A 25,463-nucleotide genomic window follows, 5' to 3' on the forward strand; every position below is an offset into this window, starting at 1 on the left:
TGGTGGTGGGCGCCTGTAGTCCCAGCTACTCTGGAGGCTGGAGAATAACATGAACCTGGGAGGCGGAGCTTGCAGGGAGCCGAGATCGCGCCACTGCACTCCAGCCTGGGCGACAGGGCCAGCCCAGACTCCATCTCAAAAAAAAAAAAAAAAGAGATGTGATCTGGCATCTGTTGGCTCATTGTGTTGTTGTTGTTTTCAGTTATTTTTTAATTAAGTTCATTAAATAACTGTTTATTGAGGACCTACTGTGTGTGAGTTTCTGTTAAAAGTCTCCAGGAAATACAAACATGAATAAGACAATCTCTGTGATCCAGATATTTTTATTTCAACCTTTTTACAGAAACTAAAATTTTTCAAAATCTCTTAACAGCTTTATTAAGATAGAATTCCTATGCCATACAATGTACCCACTTAAAGTGTACGGTTCAATGGCTTTTATACATTCACAGAATTGTACTTCCATTATCACAATTTGAGAACGTTTTCATTAGACCCCGAAGACCATTACACCTCTTAGCCATCACTTCTCAATCCCCTCCCATTCCCCTGCCCTAGGCAACCACTAATCTATTTTAAAGATTTGCCTATTCTAGGACATATAAATGGAATTTTGTATGAATGGAATTTTACAATCTGAAGTTCTTTCTGACTGGTTTATTTCATTTAACATAGTGTTTTCAAGGTTCATCCATGTTGTAACATGTATCAGCACTGCCTGCCTGCCTGCCTTTCTGCCTGCCTGCCTTCCTTCCTTGCTGCCTTCCTTCCTTCCTTCCTTCCTTCCTTCCTTCCTTCCTTCCTTCCTTCCTTCCTTCCTTCTTTCCTGCCTTTTTAAATTTTTGACAGGATCTCACTCTGCAGCCCAGTTTCAAGTCATCCTCCCACCTCAACCTCCCAAGTAACTGGGACTACAGGTGCCTGCCACAACTCCTGGCTAATTTTGTTGTAGTTGTTGGAGATGGACTCTTGCTTTGGTGCTCAGGCTAGTTTCAATCTCCAGGCTTCAAGCGATCCTCCCACCTAGATCTCCCAAAGTGCTGGGATTACAGGCACAAACCACCGTGCCTGGCCCCTTTAAAAAAAAAAAAAAAAAGACTATTTTTTTCCAGAGAAGTTTTAGGATCACTCAAAAATTGAGAGTAAAGTACAGGGATTTCCCATACATTCATAGCCTCTCCTGTTATCAACATCCCCCAACAGTGTGGTACATCTGTTACAATTGAGCTTCCTTGTTTTTTTGGTTTTTACTTTAACCCTTCTTACGTTATTTCACAAGGCTATTTTTCATCTATCTTTATTAGCTGTCTCCTTTGTTACCTTCACCTCTCGCACTGATGGCTTAGCCCAGTGGCCCAACATAGCTGATAAGAAGTAGACTTTCATTCCAGGCTCATTTTCCTGATTTAGTGTTGAGGGTGCAGGTGGACTAAGTTTTGTTTTGTTTGTTTTGTTTTAGAGAAGTGTATTGCTTTAAAACAGGGAGAGACAGTCCCACGTACTGAAAGGAGCTGGGTCTTTAATGTTAGAGAAAGGTAGGTAGGAGCCTTAGTTTTTGCCTTTGGCAAGTTTATTGACCACTGTAAGCCTCAGCCTCATCTGTTAAATGAGTTGGATAATGCCCATCTGGAGGAGTTCTTGGGAAGATCAATGCAATAAGCATGGAAAGCACCTCTCTGGAAGGTTCAAGGAAAGGGAACTGGAATTATGGGTGACAGAATTCCCTGGTTTTCCAATGCTTCACTGTAGGACGAATTAGCACTCCTAACAGGCTAGCCTCATGCCCCTCCAGAGTCTCTAGCTTGTGGGCTGGGGGCTGGATATGGCCAGGATACCTGGAAGGGAACACATAGAACTTCCATGGGTGATCCTGGAAAGGCTCGGCAAATCACCCATTCAGTGTGTGTGTGTGTGTGTGTGTATGTGTGTGACAGAGTCTCACTCCATCACCCAGGCTGGAACGCAGTGGTGCAATCTCGGTTCACTGCAACCTCTGCCTCCCAAGTTCAAGCGATTCTCCCATCTCAGCCCCCCAGAGTAGCTGGGATTACAGGCACCCGCCACCATGCCCGGCTAATTTTTGCATTTTTAGTACAGATGGCGTTTCACCGTGTTGGCCAGGCTGGTTTCGAACTCTTGACCTCAGGTGATCCGCCCACCTTGGTTTCCCCAAGTGCTGGGATTACAGGCGTAAGCCAGGGCACCTGGCCCATTCATTTATTTTTATTTGAACCGCTCTTCCAGGAGGCCCTCTGAGTTTAGAAGGTTTAGCGACAGGACCCTGATTCAAGTCTACTCTTCTATTTGAAAGCTGCTTGGATAAAAATAAAATAAAATAAAAAATAAACTGGAGAATAACATAAAGGGATCCTTGCAGAGGATTCCTCCGTTTGTGGATCTCACTGAATCTCAGAGTTGGAAGACGGCTCAGAGACCTCAACTCCCTCATGGGTCAGACAAGGACAGGTTTTTCATTCGGCCCTGGATCCTCTCACAATAGCCTCGCGGGAGCTGGCCCTCAAAATGATGAAGGAATAAATGTATGGAGGGATGGAGAAATGAATCATGAAGAAAAAATGAATGAGGTTGGGCTGCTTGTTTGCTGCTATTTTTCTTCACAATGCTTTTAAGATTTCCTGGTCCATCTCCTTCTTCACCACTTCTCTCCCTCCCTCCCTCCCTCCCTCGGTCTCTTCTCCAACTTGTCTCTTACAGAAGGGTGCCGCGTTCCCGCGCTCCTCCCCTTCCCCTCGCCCCGCCCCTTCCCCTCGCCCCGCCCCTCCCCCGTGAGGCCCCGCCCCGCCGCCCGAGCCCAGCGGGAATGAATGGCAGCGTAGCCGCCGCGCCGCTCGGGGTGCCGATTGGCTGACAGGCGCGCTGACGCGCCGGCGGCCGCGGGTGCACGCAGGCGAACAGAGCCGGCGGGGGCGGAGCCGTGCTCCGGGGCGGGGCGCAGGAGCCCCCGGGCGGAGGAGCCGGGGAGGCGGGAGGCGGGAGGCGTCGGGGCCGTTGAAGCGGCCTCCCTCCCGCCCCCAGCCGCCCGGTCTGGCCCCAGCCCTGTCCCGACCCCCGGCCTGGCCCACTCCGACCCTACCCGGCCGAAGAGTTCCGCTGGACACGCAGGCGGCCTCCGGAGCAGCCCAAGCCCATGAGGGCCGCGCGCCCGGCCGCCGGTGCTGACGAGACGGAGCTCCTGGCCCCCGAGGAGGAGCAGAGGATCAATGCGGTTCAAGAATCGATTCCAGCGGTGAGAGGGATGGCGTCCCGGTCCCGCTGCCCGTGTCAGGAGCGGGTCCCCAAGTCCCGCCGTTAAGCGCACGGCTTCCTGCTCCTTACCTGGATCCATCCTGGGTGGATCCCGCACCTTGGCCCGGGATCAGCTCCCGGGGGATTCCCCAGCCTGCTGTCCCTGGGCGATCTCCTTCCTCCGAGGATGGGAGCTCCTGCCTGACCCGGGTCTCCCCTAGCGATCTGCGGACCTCGGATGGATTCCCGGACCTGGGACCCCAAGCCTGTCCTCCCTCCCGCGGATCCCTTTGCTCCTGGGGCTCACCCTCCGGATCCCCATACAGGGTGGGCTCTGGCTTTCTCTGGGAACCCGAACCCCAGCCCCGGGCGCCGCCCCCGAGTCCTCCGACCTGGCTTTGGCCTCCATCCCTTTACCTCCAGGGTGGGGGGTCTCCCGGGGCGCGCGGAACGGGGTGGCGCCCTGCGGAGAGATTTGTCGTAAAGCGGGGTGCTAGGCATTTTGGGTGCTTTGTCTGTGAACGGCCCTAGGAACAGGGAAACTGAGGCACGCTCCGCCAGCTTAGCCCTGCCTGGCCGTGTAGGGGCCCTGCTGGTTCTCCAGCTGAGCGTCCCAGGGCGGTGCTATTTTGGGCTCTGCGAAGGGGCATGTTAGCTTTCGGGTGGCGAGACCTGCTGTGGAGGCGCCGGTGTTCGGAAACGAGGAGGAGGAACCGTGGAGGCGCCACCGGAAGGCTGGCCGGCTGCTCACTCACTGTAGAGCTGGTGGAAATGCCGGGCTGGGGGGCGCCATGGCCTTACTCCCCTCTGGGGCTCCACCGTCTAACAATGGATGGAAGTTAGCCCAAGGCTCTGAGAGGAACTCCGGGCTTTTCTTTTCTGTTTAAGTGGGTGAAAGTTCACCTCTCCAGGGCTTGTGGTAACTCTGCATCCCTTTGTGTGAATTCCCGGACCTTCACCACCAGCAGGTTTGCTGGGGGTGTAGGGACAGGGGAAATTGTAAGAAATGCATGAAATCTTCCCAGAAGGTTGTTGAGTTTTTAGACACTACCTTTTATTTCCGAATTTTAAAGTACACATTTTTTTCTTTCCAGTCTCCATGCCCTCACTGCCCACTCACCCATCTCATTCCTCCCCCAGTCCCAAAGGGTAAAGGAGGCAACAAATACACAGAAGAGTTGACATGGTCTGGGCCACCAGGAAGGGGATCAGCTTGAAGACTTGGATTGACTTCTGAATATATTGCTTATCAGTCAGGGTGTTGAATGCCTGGCACTGTTCCCCCAGTGGGAACTCCATATCAGTGTGTCTAATGGCAAAATGGAACCGCAGTGTTCCGACTTTAGAACCTGATGTCAGAAATGAAGACCGGAGGGGCTTTTAGAGAGAATGTAACATGCACTCAGGCATGATCAGTGAAGCCCTGTGCCTGCGGTTTGTTTGATTTGGTTTTACTTCTCTACACATCTGTGCTCTTCCTGTTTTCAGAGAACAGTAGCAATATTCTGTGAAATTGCCCCTTCCTTATTTCATTAAGAGTTTGTCTTTCTTACCTATTCCTTTGGATTCTCTAAAAAGAAAAAAAAAACAAAGACCCTGTTCAATTATTTGTTGCACAAATGTTAAAAGTGTTACAACAACAACAACAAAAAACTTCATTTACGATGCTACCCTCTCAGCTTATTGAACTGACTTTTTAATTATTTTTGCTGGACACTGATCCATTCCTTATTAGCACAGTTGTATTGTGATTTTTGTGCTCTCTATTATTCACTTAAAAACTAAATACAGGCATTTTCTTTTGGTGTGGCATAGACTGTAATTTTCTTGGGGGCTTGTATTTTGCTCAGTGGATATTTAACAGTTTCTTTCTTGATGACATCTAGACCCACCCTGATTTTCTTTGAAGATTTGTGTTATCTCATAATTTCCTGGTTCTCTATCATAGGCTAGGTTGGAAACATATTTCTAAGCATGAATTTTGACTTGGAAATAAAGCCTATAATCCAAAAGTAATGTAATGAGAATGTCCTGATTTTTGTGGTTCACACATTAAAATGCTGAGAGTACTATTCTGCACATTTTAATGCTGTGTTCATGATATATCTTTCTGAGCATTCCCAGGTAGGTAAATTACAAAGGAACTGGAGGACGGTACAAACACACTGTCTTTGAGGGGAGATGTGCTTCCTCCCTGATAGATTTATTGGGACTGAATAGAGGAGCAAGAGGAGGGGTTTATGCAATGATGGCTTCTTAACAAACTTAGGATGTGAAAAATTCCACTGGGACACAGAGGCATATTTTATCTTCCTTGTTTTATCTGTTTCACACTTGAGTATCCCCAAGATACCTACACACACATAGACAAACACAAAGTCGTCCTCTCCCCTTCACAGCATCTCTGATCGATGGCAATAACTGCTAACATTTGTTGAGTGCCATTTATCTATGCCAGGCACTGGCTGGGCACTTGTATATTACTCATCCTCAACTGTAACTCTGGAAGACATAAATTTTATACCCATTTGATAGAAAAGTAAATAGGTTTAGAGAATGAAAGGAAATTTGCCCATAGTCACACAGCTAGGAAGGGGTAGATCCAAGAGTTCAATTTCATGTCTGTCTCTCCACCACTTATGCTGCTAGCTCACCTCTTTCTCGCTCTAACTCCCTGCCCACACCACATCTGTGTGTATTGCATATAGGTATAAGATCCACAGAACTTCTACTGTATCTTCTTGTTGGTGTGTACTCATTTCAACAGTCTTGCAACCAAAAATCCAAGGGAAAAAAAGCCCTTTTCCTGAGCCCCAACCTCATGATAATGTAGCTAGCTTCAAAAGTGGATATATGGGAAAGCATTTTAATCTAAAGTATTAGAATCTTACAGGGCTGCCTATTGTCTTTTTCCCCAAGTTCTTAAAGCACTAAATCATAGGCATGGGGTAGTCTCCTTATATACGCCATCTTCCTTTATTTAATAATTAAGTCAAGATTGGCACTATTGACAGTGGACGCTTTTCCTGAACAAACAGGCTCAGTCATAAAGGGGAGCTAATAGTAAGGAGGGTGCACTCATACATTGCAAATAAGAGATGTTGAAGGGGCCCTTGGAACATCCATTGTCTTGGCTTTTAAGTGTTTTTTTTTTTGTGAGATTAGGGGTTCTCTTGGTTCCGAGGCTACATGTTTCTCTTACAGAACCTGCCGTGTCCACAGTAAAACTAATTGACTATGGGATATCTTTGTTAAGACGTAATAGTTCAGCAGTAGCTGGAATGTCTTTCTATTCTTTCAGCAATCATTAAGCTCTAGCAATAAGCTGGGCATTGTACTTGAGTTTGGTAATGGAAAGGTGAACAAGATAGCCTGTGGAATTCACACTACAGTGGAAAAAGATGAAATAAAAAATAAGCTAAAACAAATCAAAGTCTTACCAATTGTGACACAGGGCTCTGGTTGGATATGGAGGGTTGAAATGATACCTCAGTTAGGATAGTCTGGAAAACCTCTCTGAGGAGGTGACATCTGAGCTGAGCTGAAAGGATGAGAAGAGAGCTGAGCATTCTGGAGAAGATCCTAGACAGAAGTAAATAGCAAGTACACATGCCCAGAGGCAGACACAACCTTGATGTGTTTAAGGAGCAGAAAAGAGGTGGTATAGCCAGAGGGTGGAGAGAGAGAAAGATGCCACCCTGAGACTGGAGGGGGAGTGAGGCCCAGACCACTCAGGGCTTTTGGGCCTATGAACACTGTGTTGCAGTGCTATTGTAAGCACTTTGGGAAGCCAGAGGCAGACTTTAAGCTGGGATTGGGGTGTGTGATGTGATCTGGGTTTTTTGTTGTTGTTTGTTTTTGAGACAGGGTCTTGTTCTGTCACCCAGACTGGAGTGCAGTGGTGCCATCAGAACTCACTGTTGCAGCCTTGACCTCCGAGGCTCAAGCAGTCCTTCTACCTCAGTCCCAAGTAGCTGGGGCTACAGGCGTACACCACCACACCTGGCTAATTTTTACATTTTTTTGTGTAGAGATGGGATCTCACTATGTTGCCCAGGCTGGTCTCAAACTCTTGGACTTAAGCGACCTCCTGCCTCAGCTCCCCCAAAGTGCTGGGATTACAGGTGTGAGCCACCATGCCCAGCCCCTGATCTGTTTCTAATGGAAAACTGTAGCTGCTATATAAAGAAGAGAGTCTATATGGGATCAAGCAGGAAGACTAGTTAAGAGACTTTGTATTTGCACAGACCTGAGATGTTAGGTCTTTATTTAAGGTAGAAGCTGTGGAGCTGGGATTGCAGGTGCATGCCACCATGCCAGGCTAATTTTTATATTTTTGTAGAGAGGGAGTTTCTCCATGTTGGCCAGGCTGGTCTTGAACTCCTGACCTCAAGTGATGAGGTGGACTTATTTGAAATATATTTTGAAGGTAGTGTTGACGGTACTTGCACTCGGAGAATGAGGAACACTTGTGGGATTTGATCTACTGAGATCAGCCTCTGAGATATGCTGGTGGGCTGCAGATCTACTCAGTGGGCACAGTGCTTTGGGCTGAATTTAAAGTGTGTTAGTGTGCTAAGGAGTGTTCCCAGGCCTCTGATCTGTTCTTTCCCTCCACGGTTTTGAAATTCTGTCATGGCATGGGAGAGGGGTACGGGGGAAGGAGGAGGTGATAAGAACGTTGGGCAAGGGGGAAGGTAGGAGAGTTTTGAAAGAGAAAGTGAAGGGATGAGTGAAAAAACCCTGCTTCACTAGTAGCTTTATTAAGTGCAATTCCCACTCCCAGGACTAAATCACCTTCCTTTAAACCCTCTAGGGCTTGCTGGTTACTCAGGCATTGAGTAACCATTAGGGCCACTCCGCCTTAAATAGAGATGTCTTCCATAAATGGATGCTGTTTTCTATAACCAGCACTTGAACCTTTCCCATTTCTTTTTTTGGGGAAGAGATGAAGGCCAGAGTGTGGGAGTTGATTTACATTTTACATCTGCTTTTCCATTTAGGTCTTAGGAGTGATTTCTTCAGGAGGCTGTGGAGGAGGCTTGATTGCACCCTGGCAGGTTAGAGAGAAATGGGAAAATTGTATTGTACTTTCCCAGCAGAACAATTATGCTGTCTATCCTGCTGAGCCTCAGATTTAGAGAACTGCTTCCAGGATAGTTACCCTTATCTTTCCCTGTTGCCCGTGTCTTGCCCTGTGCATCAGGAGAGAGTGCCTTAAGTCACCATGGGTGGGATATTTTTCTGTATAACTTTCTATTTTGTTTTTTAATGTGAATTATTCCAGGTGATCAGGGACTCAGCTGTCACAAACATGGCCATCCAGTTTATTTGTTTTTAGGAGAAAATGTGAAAGTCTATCCCTGTTGCTGGGTAATGGCTTGACTATTTTTAGATTGGGCTGCCAGAGATATAAATTGCTATTTTAGTCTGCAGCCTGGTGGTGGGTAGACAAATCCTACTTACTGCACCCTACACAGAGCACTTTCAATTTCTTCTAACTTCAGCCATCTTGGGGCCTTGCTGTTTACCCTTGAAAATTCCTAATAGGGTATGCTACTTACAGCTCTGTTGTTATATCTCAGGGTAATGATGTGGTATATCCTCCAATACTTGGGACACTTTTAAAGCATTCTTCCCAAGAGTGTAATTATTTTCTTTTTTGCTAATAAGAACTGTATAGCAACACTCTTGTCCCTTAGGAAATAGTAAAATTATTTAAAATATTATCAGAGGGAGAAAAGATGATGCTTGATAATAGTTAACTATATTTGAGAATAGCTTGGATAAACTTTGAAGCTAGTAGCTGTATATTTCTCTTTAACAGTTGATTTTCAAACCATCTGGTAGATTATACTCAGTAAGTACATATTTTGTACACTAGTTAAATATCTTAACCCATCAGTGGGCCAAGTGAAATATCTTCACTGTCCCAAATTCATTCCCCAGTGGATTTTCCACCTGAACTATCTGTATTGTGTTAATAGTGGCTGCCACTTTATTTTTATTTATTTGATCTAAGGATAACAGGCTCTTCTTAACTCAGGGAGAGAGTATTGGCTGGTCTTTTATTTGTAAACTGGGCACTCTCTAAAATGGCTTGGTCATGCATTTTAGCCAATTTTTGGCAACTTGGTTCTACTATTTGGTTCAGCCTTGTACCATTTTTTATTGTGTGTATGAATAAGGTAATGAGTAGTTACAACTCATTAGTGGCACAAAATGCCAACCACCTCCCCCTGCCATTCACACTTCTTTAAACTAGCTTGAGCAAAAGGATGATTTATTGTGCAAAGCCTGTTGACGTCTTACAGACTCTTAAGCACAGGAATGCAGTAGACCTCTGTGACCTGAATGCTGTTGAAGTTTTTTTTTTTTTTCTTTTCTTTTTTTTGCCTCCATCTGTTTCTGTGCATCTGCTTCTTTCTTTTATTCAGACAGCTGCTTTTTTCTCTCCTTCTGAGAAAAAAAGGATGAGTTAGACTACTCCAGAGTCCCTCATTGAAACCTGTTGTGGGTATGGGTTGGGTTTTTGGTGGGGAGGGCATCCTCACTCAGCATACTGAAATGGAAGAAGGCTATCCTCTCTAGGTTCTGTGGTATTCATGCTTTTCGCTGTACTACTGATTGTCACAAAGTTAGCCTAAAGGGAAATGTGGAATATGGGCATATGTCTATATATGTAACAGATTTTGATATTTAGATACATACACACGTTTGTGTGTATATATGAATTTTGTAGCCAAAAGAATCAGGTAGTAGTCATGTGTTTGGTCTTTGACGCAGACTCTTGGAATTCAGGAATAACGAAGGTGAAAAACATACCTCCTGTTTTAAGTTGCCTGGAAGTAGCCAGGTATCACTTTTTTAAGCTGTCTGGTGCTCGACAGGTAATACAATGTAGGGAAACTAGTGGGACAGGCCTGTTAATCATGGGATGTAGGTTTTAAAGATGCGCCTGTATAAAGTTTTGTAAATTTTAAGAGAGAAAATAGAAATTTTGTTTTTCAAATGTAGTGTATCCCTTTTCACTAAATGACAATAAAATTTAGAAAAATTTGTTTGTTTCTTTTCTAGTTGTACCGTGTGTGTGTGTGTGTGTGTGTGTGTGTGTGTGTGTGTATGTGTGTGAATGGAGGAGGAGGGTTCCATTTGAAGGGGTGGATATGGTTTCTGTTTGCTTTTGGTTGTAGAAGTTTGCTTTTGGTTATAGAAGATTTTTCTTTTGAATAAACTGGAAGACTGCTTAATCTAGTAAACTAGGGTATTTGCTTAAGGATCATTGCTGTTGGCTCGTTTTACTCCTCTTTAGTGGCTTTGGCTATATTACCGCAACTAGGTATTTCCACCAGTCACCTTCTCGCTTAAAATAGACCACATGCCCACTGGTAGGTTTCCTCATTGTTCTTCACACACTTTGAGTTTTTCTTACATCACGTTCTTTTTGTTTTTACAGGTTCATGAACCATCGAGCTCCAGCCAATGGCCGCTACAAGCCAACTTGCTATGAACATGCTGCTAACTGTTACACACACGCAGTGAGTACAAGTTTTCTGCCATTGCCACCCTTTCCACAGGGCTTTGGCAGGAGGAAGGGATAGTTATCTCTAGTAACCTCAGCGCAATTAGTTGGATTTACCCATCTCTGTGACCTTATCTACGAGGAAATCAGTGCTGGGTCATGTCACCGGAAGCTATATAAGCACGTAGAACGCTTTGTGTGTTCTAACCTACAGTCAGCTCTGTCCTGGAATTGCTTTCTCCAACAAGATCTTTAAGGGAATAATAATAGTATGTACCCTAGTTATAGAAAAACCAAATACACCTATTTATGAAGACTCTCGCCCCTAGAATGAAATGAATCGCCTTTTCAAGACAATCAGCTGTGTTCATTTGGCAAGGAGAGTTCACAATTTGTTGAAAAAGATGCATTTTTAAATTAAGTGATCCTCTGAAATGGGGAGGGGAGCCATAGCCTCCCACCCCTACAGTGGCCACTGCTCCCCAGAGGAGATGTTATTCCATATTGGTGAAGAAAAAGCTGATGTGATCTCTACATTTTTTTGTTGATTTTTTTCTGCATTATAAAAGCAAAATATGCTCATTATTAGAAACTTTAAAAAATACTGAAAAACGTGTAAGAAAAACAAAACTAACCAGGAATAAACTGTTAACACTTTGTTGCATTTCTTTGTGTGTGTGTGAGTGTGTGTGTGTGTGTGTGTCTGTCTGTGTTGGGGGTGTTTGTGAATATGTATGCATTTTCAGTTTTCCTGTTAATGTGACATTAATGGCATTTTCTTATATCATTGTAAATTTTTTACTTTATCCGTAGTTTCATTATTCCCTTGCAATTAGTGACTTTGAGGGAAAAATAGTGGCTGGGATACAGTCTGAAAACAAGAAATAGAGAAAAGACCAGTTTACTTCTTTAACAATGAATGTTTAGAACAGGCTAGTTTAACTATGATAGACACTGTTGGTACAATACAATTATTCAGAAATTGAGACACACAGCTTACCTTTAGGAATAATATTTACTCAGGATGAACCTGAATAAACTAACTTGTCTCTTCTGAGTGTGTCACAGGTTAAGGAACACTTGTATAAACTGAAGTTAAGGGAAACCTGACAAAACCTCTATATTAAGTTTTTAGAACAGAAAATATAATCTTATTAAACCATATCTTGAATTTTTGGATTTCAGGGACCAATAATATTTCTAACACAGACAAAACACCCCTTTTGTCATCATTTCACTGGAGAGAACATACTTAAACATGAAAAGTAGAAAGGACATGATCTCAAGATCTCAAGATAAAGGGCATTCCTTTCAATGAAATACATTTTGTTTTATGAAAAGCTTTATTGTACTTAAATATACTTAAATCCTCTGAAATAGGGAGGGGAGCCATAGACTCCCACCCCTCCAGTGGCCATTGCTTCCCAGCAGAGATGCAATTGTATTTAATGTTCTAATTTTTCTTGGGCCAATGAAAACTTCAGCATCTGAAAAACTCATGCCAGTCTCATCTAGGGGATTTAACATTCTGTTGCAAGATGGCAAATGTAGGTTTGGGGAGAAAAAAGATAAGCAAATTGCTAACGTTTGTATTCTTTGTCAAGTATACTTATTCTAATATCTAATAAAGTCGTTTATTCTCCTGGGAGTTTCTGTCATTATAAGATGTTTACCAGTTATAATCATACACATATGACTAGACCTTAAAGTTTGTGACCATGTGGACTATGAAATATGGTGCAGAAAGCCAAATTCTCTCTAAAATTCTCAGGACTTTTTGAATAGGTGGGCCTTGGAAATGGATTGCTCTTGCTTATTTAAAAGGCTCTGTTAAAAATGAAGTGACCCCAAAACTCTCTCACTCTGCAGTGGTTCTCAAATTGGTGGAATGTACAGATCCAAACTGAAAATCAGGGTGTGTAACTTCAACAATTGACTTTTTGTATGTGTGTGTTGCTGTGTACTTGATAATACCTATTACTTGATTTGTTCAATTATCCTGACCTGAAATATTGAGATTTCAATTGCAACAGTACAGATGTTTTAAAATGAGGACCGCCCTGAAAAATCTGCATATATGCTTGGCTTTTTTTTTTTTTTTTGAAACGGGGTCTCACTCTGCCTCCCAGGCTGGAGTTCAATGGTACAGTCACGGCTCACTATAGCCTCAGCCTTTCAGGCCCAAGCAGTCTTCCCACCTCAGCCTGCCAAATAGCTGGGACTACAGGTGTTTGCACCATGCCTGGCTAATTTTTTAAATTTTTGTAGAGACTGAGTCTTGCTGTGTTACCCAAGCTGGTCTTGAACTCCAGGACTCAAGCGATTCTCCTGCTTCAGCCTCCCAAAGTGCTGGGATTACAGTCATGAGCTACCCAGCCTGCTTGCTATTTGAATCTTTTAAGTAATTACTCTAAATCAGATTATAAAGTAGAATGAAACATGTCCTTATTTAATGAAATTAGGATAAAGAACATCTGTTCTGCAACAGCTGAATAATGTTGCATCCTTGATGGCTTAATTGTATCCCCATTGGTTGGCACAATTCCTGGGCCCTGAATGGTATTACCTGCTTTCCAGTGTAGCAGCTAATTTCATCTGGCTCTCGTTATGATTATCCAGGAGAGACAAATACTTGCTTTAAGATTATTTTACTGAAATTGTTCCTGGTAAACCTCTGTACTTTTAGTAAAAGACTCAATTCCATAAAGGCCAGAATATTCCATTCACCATTCTTTATCTTTCCCTCAGTTCCTCATTGTTCCGGCCATCGTGGGCAGTGCCCTCCTCCATCGGCTGTCTGATGACTGCTGGGAAAAGATAACAGCATGGATTTATGGAATGGGACTCTGTGCCCTCTTCATCGTTTCTACAGTATTTCACATTGTATCGTGGAAAAAGAGCCACTTAAGGTACAGTGGATGGCATGCTGTTTCAACAGATCCAAATAGTTGACTCAACATGTTTGGTAGCTTCCCACGCTGGCATGCTTTAGTCAAGTAGGGCAAAGAGTAGACATTTTTCTGCCTTGTAGACTAGAATACTATCCCATTATTCAGGACTTGTTCTTTGGACTGGATGAAGTTTGAGGACTCCTCCCCAGTATGCATCTAAAAAGGTAGGCCTTTGCTCAGTAACCCCTAACAAAACCTCACTGACTCCCCAGGACTTACCACTTAAAAACCTGAGAGCTATTTTCCAATACTATCAAGCACACTAAGGATATGATGGGAGCAGCAGCTGTGGGGTAGTGACAGAGCACACTGAGCTTAGAGTCAGCAGGCAGGCTTTGAGGCCCAGCCCTACTCTTTAATGTTGGGTAAATCACTTGACCCTGTGGAACCTCAGTATCTGTATCACTTAAATGAGAATAATAATACCTGAGTCACACAGTCAGTGTGATAGGTGAATGAGATAAGGTACTTGAAAATTACAAAAGACCCCACAAGTGTGTGAAGTATGGAGGTATACTTACTGTTTGAGTTTACCATTTTGCAAAGTTTAGTTTTCAGAATTAAGTCTTGTGTACATTATTCAAAGTTCACATATTTTGCTATTAATAGCCACCAAGCACTTTCAAAACAACACTATAGCTCTTGGCCTGCCAACGAGAAGAACATAAAAGCTTTCCTCCTCTGAGTGAAGGATTGATTTTGGAGCACCACACCATTGAGGTGGGAATGGGTTGCTTGTGAAATGGATTCTGCACAACTCTAAAGGGCAAAACTTCTTTTCAAAACAGGAAGATTCAGAGCAGATTAAGAGCAATTTAAAGAAATACTGGAATATGCCTTTTGGTTTTAAAGAATGTCCAAAAAAACCTCAAACTATTCAAACAATCTGATATTTAAAAGATATGCTTCATTTACAAGCAGGATTTGAGATTTGTGAGATGATTACTGGTTTCCTCACATGTAGAATCCTAGAGTTTTAGAGCTGGAAGGATCTTTATAAACCATCTAATTCAAATCACTTAATTTTTATTTGGGGGAACTAAGGCTCAGAGAAGTGACCTGACTTGTCTGAGTCGGTGAAACCAGCAGAATCCGATTATTCCAAGACCTCTGACTGCAAGTCCTAGTTTTTTTCACCATATCTTTTACAATATTGCATATAGCTTGCAGTCTGCTACCTTATCCTGTAATGTGACAGTTTCCTGTGCTTAAAATAAAACTACAGCATTGAATCACAAGGGCACTCTGGGACACTCACAAGAGAACCACAAAAGTGCCTGTCCTGGCTCCTTAGGACACACTGCTGCAGCGCCAGAGGCCAGGTTAGGAGCAGAGTACTTTATTATCTTCTTGGCACAATTTAGTGCTTGTGGTTGTCTCAGCAAACTTGGCTTCGATATCTAGATTCTGGATCAATAAAAAGTTGTAGGTACCTACTTCAGTATTCTGGGTCTCCCTGCCAGAGGTGTAATAGAAACTAGATTCTCTTGAACTTTGAATAGCACTGCTAGAATCATATGCCATGTGTAGATTTTTGTTCTTCATTAAAATTTTTAAATATCAAAAAAGGCTTATTTAAGTAAAAATGAGAAGGGAATTAGCATTTATTACGTGGTAGGTGCTCCCGTGTGCTAGGTACTATGCTAGATACATGGCCTACATTATCTCATTTAATGTTCACACATACTCCATGAGAAAGATCTTATTTCCACTTTACCTATGAGGAAAATGAGAGTCAGAGAGGTCGGTGGCAGATCTTGGATAAGACTCCAGATCCGTCTACCTACTCTACCAGCGTATAACAATCTAGAAAACAGAATTAGAAAGGCCCAAAACCTTGCTAGGAATCACAGTCATCCAAGGAGTTATAAAAACTTATTCTTCCCCTTCCTCCAACCTCTGTCTCACCTCCTGGCCCTTCAGACTCTTCTGAACTGGAGGCCATCACAGTATTTGGTAAGTTCCCCAGGTGATGAAGTGCAGTCAAGTTTGAAAAGCATTGATGTAGTGTTCGCTTCTTTAGACCTGTGGCGTAAAGTGTCATCTATGGGTTTGCTATAGCTTCTGATGACTAGTAGACTGAAACTCATTCTTTCTCACAAATGTATTTTTCATTCCTTTAAAGCTTTTTTTTTATTTTTAATTTTTGTGGATACATGGTAGGTATATATATTTATGGAATACATGTTTCTTTTTTTTTCTTGAGACAGACTGTCACTCTGTTGCCCAGACTGGAGTGCAGTGGAGTGATCTCAGCTCACTGCCACCTCTGCCTCCTGGGTTCAAGTGATTCTTGTGCTTCAGCCACCTGAGTAGCTTGGACTACAGGCCTGCGCCACCACACCTGGCTAATTTTTGTATTTTTAGTAGAGACTGTGTTTCACGGTGTTGGCCAGGCTGGTCTCAAATTCCTGACCTCAAGTGATACACCTGCCTCAGCCTCCAAAGTGCTGTGATTATCAGTGTGAGCCACCACGCCCAGCCTTTACGGGGTATATTTTTTCACTTATTCACACAAGTCCTTATTAGTTTGCTTTGGTCAATGTTACATGTAGGGGGAAGCAAAGTCTAATACTGGTGTTCCCTCAAATTATAGTTATACCTGCTTGGACAGTGAAAATAGATTCAAGATGATACTACAAATTTTTACTTTTAAATTACCTCAGTAAAGGGCAGATTCCGTCTAATCTATTTTATGAATAGACCTCAGTGAACCAAACTCTTTGTACATAGACCCCTGACTTTTCAGTTTTGGAAGGAGGAACTTGCTTAGAAATACAGGTGGCCATGCTTTTGTAGTAAATGTGCCTTTCTTTGTTTTTGTTACTGTTTTTCCTAAGTTAGTTTCTGAATTTCCTTTATTACTATTTACTATCCACACCAGGATATTTGAAGTAAAAACAGTAAATACATTCTAAAAAGACACAAAGAATGTGATTTTAGCTCAGGGAGTGTTTACTGAACATCAGGACTTTGCCCTGCATTGATAGGAGCTGGGGTGCGTTGGGGGGAGGTGGTCTGCCCTCCAGGAACTTCATTTTTCTGTTAGATGGGCTCCAAAAGAAATGGAAAACATCAGAAAAGACAGATTCTGTTTGTTTGCTTTAACCACTTCAGAATTCCTAACTATCATGGGGCTCTGTCCCTATGTCTCATATATGCTGAGAGTGTCTATTGTATGTGCAACCTAAAAAATAATACAAAGCTTTTACTCATGACTTCATAACATTAGCAACAACAAAAATTTGTGTGACCTTGGCAGAACAAGTGTAAAGGCCATGAGAACAAGAACAATAATAGAAATTGCAACATAGTGGAGTGATAACCCGTACTTCCTATCTGAACACTTTCTGAAAAATTTACTTAACTTTTTTTTCCCCCTCACTAGGACAGTGGAGCATTGTTTTCACATGTGTGATAGAATGGTTATCTATTTCTTCATTGCTGCTTCTTATGCTCCATGGTAAGATACAGTCTTCCTATTTTTGAAGGTAGTGATTTTATGATTAGATTTCCTCACTCCTCCTTTCCTCTCTTCCTCTTGTCCCCACCCTCAGCCCTCATGTGTACACCACCTCCCCTCCTCCTAAACACATACGTGCATGCATTTTTTTTCCCATTCGATGTACTCGGGTCAGATTGCATATTTGAGGGGGAGAATATTGCTGCTGTTTATAATATCTGGGTATTGGATTGTTCAAGAAGAAGTGCAAAGGTTTTGGTGGAGATAGGGTTTCACCATGTGTGCAGATAACTTGCTCACTCTTGAAATCTGTAACATTTGCTCTCCATATTGTTTCCCTGTACCTCTGCTGTTGTTCAGAACACTAGAAAATTGAATTGTTGGCCGGGCGTGGTGGCTCAAGCCTGTAATCCCAGCACTTTGGGAGGCCGAGACGGGCGGATCACGAGGTCAGGAGTTCGAGACCATCCTGGCTAACACGATGAAACCCCGTCTCTACTGAAAAATACAAAAAGCTAGCCGGGCGAGGTGGCGGGCGCCTGTAGTCCCAGCTACTCGGGAGGCTGAGGCAGGAGAATGGCATAAACCCGGGAGGCGGAGCTTGCAGTGAGCTGAGATCCGGCCACTGCGCTCCAGCCTGGGCGACAGAGCGAGACTCCGTCTCAAAAAAAAAAAAAAAAGAAAAGAAAATTGAATTGTTTAAGTGGAAATGCTGTAAATGTGTATGAGGAAAGCAAGCTTATTTATTTATTTTATTATTTTTTTGAGACAGAGTCTTGCTCTGTAGCCCAGGCCGCAGTGCAGTGGCGTAATCTCGGCTCACTGCAACCTCCGCCTCCCGAGTTCGAGAGATTCTCCTGCCTCAGCCTCCTGAGTAACTGGGATTACAGGCACGTGCCACCATGCCTGGCTAATTTTTGTATTTTTAGTAGAGATGGGGTTTCACCATGTTGACCAGGCTGGTCAGGAACTCCTGACCTCAAGTGATCTGCCCACCTTGATCTCCCAAAGTGCTGGGATTATAGGCGTGAGCCACCATGCCCGGCCTATTTTTTTTTATTTTCTGAGACAGGGTCTCACTCTGTCTCCCAGGCTGGAATGCAGTGGCGCACCATCTCAGCTTACTACAACCTCCACCTCCCTGGTTCAAGTCATTCTTCCACCTCATTCTCCCAGGTAGCTGGGACTATAGGCATGTGCCACCACACCCAGCTAATTTTTTATTTTTTTGGTGGAGATAGGGTTTCACCATGTTGTCAATACTAGGTTGCTATCAAACTCTGACCTCAAGTGATATGCCTGCCTCTGCTTCCCGAAGTGTTGGGATTACAGGCATGAGCCACCATGCTCAGCCATTTTTGTTTGTTTGTTAGTTTTGAGACGGAGTCTCACTATGTTGCCCAGGCTGGAGAGCAGTGGCAGTGGCCCCTGTTCTCAGCTCACTGCAACCTCTGCTTCCCGGGTTCAAGCGATTCTCCTGCCTCAGCCTCTCGAGTAGCTGGGATTATAGGTGCCTGCCACCACATCCGGCTTCTTTGTTTGTTTGTTTTTTGAGACAGAGTCTCACTCTGTCACCAAGGCTGGAGTGCAGAGGCATGATCTCAGCTCACTGCAACCTCTGCCTCCCAGGTTCAAGTGATTCTCCTGTGTCAGCCTTTGAGTAGCTAGGGCTACAGGCATGTGCCACCATGCCTGGCTAATTTTTGTATTTTTAGTAGAGATGAGGTTTCACCACATTGCCCAGGCTGTTCTCAAACTCCTGACCTCAAGTGATCTGCCCACCTCAGCCTCCCAAAGTGCTGGGATTACAAGTGTGAGCCACCGCACCCAGCCTGTTTTTGAAATTTAAGCCATTTGTCTTCAATTTACCTCATGTGCAGTAGCTACTATATAGCAAGTGTGTTTATCATTTCTTTTGCTGAGTAAGAGAACCAGCCGCATGAGTTAACTATTTAAAATACCTGGTATTCTGTTCAGTGCCTTTGATCTTTCTGCCTTTTTGGTGCTAATCAAATATAATCTTTTGTTGCTTTGAAACTCTTAATTAAAGAAACATTAGCTTTCCTCTACAAGACATAATCCAGTTTTAAAAACTCAGAAGCTTATATTTTGCTATCATCTACTGCAGTCATTAGAAACAGGATGCCTCTAGATTCTGGCTAATGCAGCATCAATGATTCAAAAGAAACCTGATTATCTGAAGGAGTAAAAAGTAAGTGCTATCGTTGCCCAGCATCTGACTAAATTATAGGCTGGCTTCATGTTGGAAGAAGAACACTGAAAGGCCTTTATGAATGGATATAAAATGCCCAGAACAATGCTTATTTCAGTCGGAACCTACAGGGTGTTCCAAACAGGATTCCTCACTTTAGTTATTTTAAATTCTTTAATTTAAAATAAGTAAATGAATAAAAAGAATTTAAATGTGAGCTGAGGAGTTAAATATCAGAGTAGGTAATTTGTTTACCTGTAGTTTTAGATATGTAGGCTGTACTTTTTCCATATGGAAATGTGACTTTTGTAGTTATAGATAATCAGGACAACATTTGTTTTTTTCTCATTTATTCTTTTTTTTTTTTTTCTCGAGACAGAGTTTTGCTCTTGTTGCCCAGGCTGGACTGGAGTGCAATGGTGTGATCTCAGCTCACCACAACCTCTGCCTCCTGGGTTCAAGAGATTCTTCTGCCTCAGCCTCCCAAGTAGCTGGGATTAGAGGCACATGCCACCATAGGCACATGCCCAGCTAATTTTTTTGTATTTTTAGGAGAGACGGGGTTTCACCATGTTGGTCAGGTTGGTCTCCAACCCCTGACCTCAGGTGATCCACCCATGTAAGCTTCCTAAAGTGCTGAGATTATAGGTGTGAGCCACCGCACCTGGCCTCATTTATTTTATTTATTTATTTTTTTGAGACAGAGTCTTGTTCTGTCACCCAGGCTGGAATATAGTGGCGCTTTCTCAGCTCACTGCAACCTCTACCTCCTGGGTTCAAGTGATTCTCCTGCCTCATCCTCCCTAGTTGGAATTACAGGTGCCCACCACCATACCCAGCTAATTTTTATATTTTTAGTAGAGACTGGGTTCCACCATGTTGGCCAGGCTGGTCTTGAACTCTTGACCTGAAGTGATCTGCCAGCCTTGGCCTCCCAAAGTGCTGGGATTACAGATGTGAGCCACTGTTCCCGAACTTCTCATGTATTCTTAATATGAAGTTAATACAAATGAATTTGCAGCATTTTAAAATTCAGACCTCACAACAAACAGTCCATGATTAAATTCTAACAAAATGTCTTCCATAATATATGTTAGGAGTAATTCTTCTCATGTTCTGTCTTGGCAGAGAGACTGATAATGGAGATACTTGGTTTGTGTATTAGGTATCCACTGTGGGTATGTGATCCTGGTTCAGGATTTCGTTCCAGGTTCTCATTAAGCTTTGTAAGCAATCTACTCCCAAATACACAGTCAGAAATTAAAGGGCAAGCAGTCTTGACCTCATTCTACCTAATAGGGTAAGTTAGGCATCACAAGAATGCTGGGACTCCCTTCTACTTGTCTGCTTTTAGCTGGTTCTATTTTTAAACCATGTCGAAACTAATTGTAAGTTTTTTTTTGTTTTTTTTTTTTTAAGGCAGAATCTTGCTCTGTTGCCCAGGCTGGAGTGCAGTGGTATGATCTCAGCTCACTGCAACCTCCACCTCCCGGGCTCAAGCGTTCTCCTGTCTCAGCCTCCCGAGCAACTTGGATTACAGGCACATGCCACCACGCCTGGCTAATTTTTGTATTTTTAATAGAGATGAGATTTCACCATGTTGGCCAGTCTGGTCTTGAACTCCTGACCTCAAGGGATCCGTCTGCCTCGGCCTCCCAAAGTGCTGGGATTACAGATGTGAGCTCCCGGCCTAATTCTGAGTCTTAAAGGTCGACTGACAAATTTGTCTTTGAGTTGCCTAATTTTACCTAAATTGCCCAACTGCCTCCTTGATGTGTTGAGTGCCTTTTCTTCCTGCTCTTATCCTAAGTCTTTCTCAATTTTCAATGACACAGGTTCTATTAATTCCCTTCATTTATCACTTCTGTTCTTTGTTGTCATGTTTACATTTTTAGGTTAAATCTTCGTGAACTTGGACCCCTGGCATCTCACATGCGTTGGTTTATCTGGCTCATGGCAGCTGGAGGAACCATTTATGTATTCCTCTACCATGAAAAGTAAGAGAAAATAATTTACATTTGATAGTTTTAAAATCGACTGCCTAAATATCTGCATTGCAATATAATTTACTTTTATTCGTACTTCAAAATAGTAGAAATACATAAATAGAATATGTTATTTTTAATAAATCTTCAAAACCATTTGGTATCCATTATTAGTGGAAAGATTGCTATGGAAAAACAAGAGTGGTACAGGTGTGGTATAATGCAGTTGAGGGGACATGGTGACCGGCCCCTTTGGAGTCCCTCAGACTTCATTTCTATAGCATGAGGCAAATTGGTCTTATTCTCTGTGATTCAGTCATCATGTGAGAAAAACAGCCATTTGTCAAGGTGTTTATGAAGATCGGAGAAAATAGGTATTAAATGCTCAGCACAATATTTACCTAAAGAAGGGCCTATAAGGTATTCCAAAAAGGATATCTTGAGAAAAAGGATGTTGGGAAGGACATTGGAACTCTTAATATCCTAGCTCTAGGGTACTGCTTTTTAGCCAGTTATTCATAGCTGACAGTCCTAATTATTGAGCAATATAAAAACAAAAGCTTATTGAAATTTAGCATCTTCGCTCTAGAGAAGATCTTCAAGGTCCCCTATTCCAGCTTCATGATTAAAAAGTCAGAACATTTAGGATATGCATCAAATTAGTGACTCATCTGGAAATTAGGACCCAAATATCCCAGTTCTGATTCCATTGCTCTTTTCGTTACCCTGTATGTTTGAATTTGAGAAACACACAACCATGAAATCTTTGTCATTGGGTTTATTTACAGTTCATTAAATTCTTTATCTATTGTGCTTGGCAGAATGGCTCTCAGAATTGAACATAATTTGTGTTTATCAGAACGTATCAAATTGTTTTCCCCTTTCAGAAGAAGAAAATGGTAGTTTTCACTACTTTTTGGCTCTGAAATTCACTTAAATACCTTTTTACCATAATTAGCATTGCTGAGTACTGTTATCTATTATAATATATATAAGTCCAAGGGAACAGTTTGCTTCTTGGACTCAAATCTCTTATTTATGTCCTTGAATAAAATAGGAAGTCAAGAAAGGCAACTATCTTTTCTCCTTTTGCCGGCCTTCTGGTGTAAACAAAACCCATAAACCCATTCTTCCCCTATATGATTATTTCATGGTAGGCTTTGAGTATAAAATACGATGAATGAGGTATGAGTCACCCTTGGCCATTCAGTTTGGCGGACATTAGGGAGTACCTAAATTGTTCCAGGTACTATTCTAGGATTTACAGATCAAAACATAATTAAATCTTGGTTCCTGCCTTTGAGGAGCTTATAGTCTGGTTTGATTAGGCTGAAAGGTAATTTGAATTTCAGTACAATGTATTTCTTAGAGTCTTTAGATCTTTTGTAGTCTAATGTGATGAACCTTAAAATTACAGTTTGTGCAGGTGCAAAATAAAGAGACAGACAGAATTACAGGTCCTTTCCTTAGGGTTTGCTGTTCCTTTTTGCTGATAAACTAGGCTCCAGGCTGCATCTCCATTCATCTTCAAATTTCACTTATAGCTATGGATTGGAATGGTAATGAAAGCAGACACTCTAGGATCAGAAGAGGAAATCTTTTACAAGGTGGAGTGGGTTAAACGATAACTACTTTTGGCAGAAAACATTTTCTTTTTTTTTTTGAGATGGAGTCTCGCTCTGTCTCCCAGGCTGGATGGAGTGCAGTGGCGTGATCTCGGCTCACTGCAAGCTCCGCCTCCCGGGTTCACGCCATTCTCCTGCCTCAGCCTCCTGAGTAGCTGGGACATAGGCGCCCACCACCACGCCCGGCTAATTTTTTTTTGTATTTTTAGTAGAGACGGGGTTTCACGGTGTTAATGTTAACCAGGATGGTCTCGATCTCCTGACATCGTGATCTGCCTGCCTCGGCCTCCCAAAGTGCTAGAATTACAGCCGTGAGCCACTGCACCTGGCTGGCAGAAAACATTTTCTAGGTAGCATGTGGGATTTGATGCCTTTTCAACCCTGAAAGAAATGCTGGTTCCTTGTTACTCAACTACTGTGTTTTAGTTAGAGGCCTAGTGGTTGCCTACTGAGAAATAATGTTGTATTTGAATAGTTAAGAGTTTACATTTCTTTCTCAAAAGTAGAAAGGAAAGGCTGGTATGTAAATTGTTAGGTGTTATAGAAATGCATAAGTTAAATTAACTGCACTTCTGTTCCTACAGGTATAAGGTGGTTGAACTCTTTTTCTATCTCACAATGGGATTCTCTCCAGCCTTGGTGGTGACGTCAATGGTAAGACATGGCTTCAGAATTTTAGTTATTTTCTTTTAAACTGCTGGAACTTAATATGATTATAGATATATGTAGCTTTTCTTTCTGAAGTTATGTCCATTCATTAGAGACTCAAAAGAAAAATAACATAAATAATGAAGTGTTTAGCTGGGCATGGTGGCGTGTGCCTGTAGTCCCAGCTACATGGGAGGCTGAGGCAGGAGGACTGCTTGAGCCCAGGAGGTTGAGGCTGTGGTGAGCTTTGTTCATGCCACTGCACTATAGCCTGAGGAACAGAGGGAGACCCTGTCTCAAAAAAATAATAAAAATAATGAAGTGTGCCAGCAACTCGTAAGCTTGCACTAGGCACCATGTACATTTTGGGAAAGCTATAAATTTAGGTATGTTTCTGTCTTTATGGTACTTTCCTGAATCAGAACCAGAATAGGTTCAGAGAGATATTTTTCAAATCCCTTTACTCTTACTTTCCCTTGCTTTTAAGTCATAAGTCAAGCACTTTTTTTTGTTTGTTCTGTTTTCTAAGGCAAGCATGTTTTTTTTCCCCCCTTTTATTTTGCTTGACTGTATCTTTTGGGGATTTTTGTGGGTAAAGTGTAACATTACCTGTAATAGGCAGTTGCATGTATATATTTGAATTCCCTTTCAAATTGAATTACTGTTGAGAAGTCTGTATGTATCTGTCTTTTTGAAATGAAAATATATTATTACAACTTCATGGTTCCATCCACCTGGTTGCCAGGCCTTTGGCTTATATATTCCAGTATCTTAGGCTCTAGGCACTGTATTAATTAAGGAGATCCCAATGTGTTTAGTTTGAACTCTTTTGAGCCTATGTCATTCAGAAGAACTGTACTTATGATTTCACTCCTAATCTCATAGGCACATTGTAAGAACTTTTTTGTGTGTGTGTGGGGACAGAGCCTTGCTCTGTCACCTAGGCTGGAGTGCAGTGGTGCAATCTTGGCTCACTGCAACCTCTGCCTTCTGAGTTCAAGCGATTCTCCCGCCTCAGCCTCCTAAGTAGCTGGGATTACAGATGCCGGCTGCAACCCTTGGCTAATTTTTTGTATTTTTAGTAGAGACAGGGTTTCACCATATTGGCCAGTCTGATCTTGAACTCCTGAGCTCAGGTGATCCACCCGCCTCGGTCTCCCAAAGTGCTGGGATTATAGGCATAAGCTTCACGCCTAGCTATAAGAACATCATTCTGTGATAGTTTTTTTCCTGGTCACAAAAACACCTATAAAAGGTTTAAGACTTTCAAATCTGGTTCTGTTTTTTCAGGGGATGTCTTTATGAGACTATAACAAAATACTTTTTTTTGAGATATGAGGTTTATGATGGCTTTAATAACTACCTAGCACCCAAAATACATATAGATGGTATAAGCAACAGGGAATGGTTAGGAGGAGGAGTGTAGTGACAGAAATGAGAAAATCAGCCTTGAAGGCCGTGTAGTTAGAGGGCATTTCAGGACACCCAAAGCAATATAAGCAAGGTTTGTGCAGCCTAATTATTAGAGTAGAATTTCAAGCAAATTCCCTCTGGGTATCATAAGAGCAGGTTTATCCAGTAATTTTACTAGCCTAAATCTGTAACTGATATTTCCATAAGTGGTACAATAGCAGGTGAGTAATGTTTCTGATAATCAAGCAGGATGATCCCCCACATTGCCTTCATAGAAAGGATAAAATTGATCCTCTAGTAAATAAACTGCCTAATAGAACAAAACTCAACAATTTTTAAAGGAATACAACAGAATCTTTACTGTAACAACTTAGCATATACCATAAGTAAATATTATC

At 42.5% G+C, this 25,463-nt stretch overlaps 1 protein-coding gene across 4 annotated transcripts in view; it reads left to right on the forward strand.

Annotated features, from left to right (window-relative positions):
* The first annotated feature begins 2,930 nt into the window (after window positions 1–2,930).
* MMD (monocyte to macrophage differentiation associated) overlaps window positions 2,931–25,463 on the forward strand; it is a 43,858-nt gene continuing 21,325 nt past the window's right edge. For 3 of the 4 annotated variants that reach the window (XR_002730049.2, XM_023204552.1, XM_023204550.1), the window contains exons 1-6: window positions 3,256–3,573; window positions 10,703–10,784; window positions 13,517–13,677; window positions 17,108–17,182; window positions 21,290–21,391; window positions 23,589–23,658. Coding sequence is in view for 3 of the 4 variants with exons in the window: in XM_023204552.1 (XP_023060320.1) it covers window positions 3,485–3,573; window positions 10,703–10,784; window positions 13,517–13,677; window positions 17,108–17,182; window positions 21,290–21,391; window positions 23,589–23,658 (579 nt within the window). In the remaining variant the exon portion in view is untranslated. The other variant, XM_023204551.1, reaches the window with a different exon arrangement.

This window comes from Piliocolobus tephrosceles, chromosome 16 (assembly GCF_002776525.5).
Source record: "Piliocolobus tephrosceles isolate RC106 chromosome 16, ASM277652v3, whole genome shotgun sequence".
In the NCBI taxonomy this organism is placed as follows: Eukaryota; Metazoa; Chordata; class Mammalia; order Primates; family Cercopithecidae; genus Piliocolobus; species Piliocolobus tephrosceles.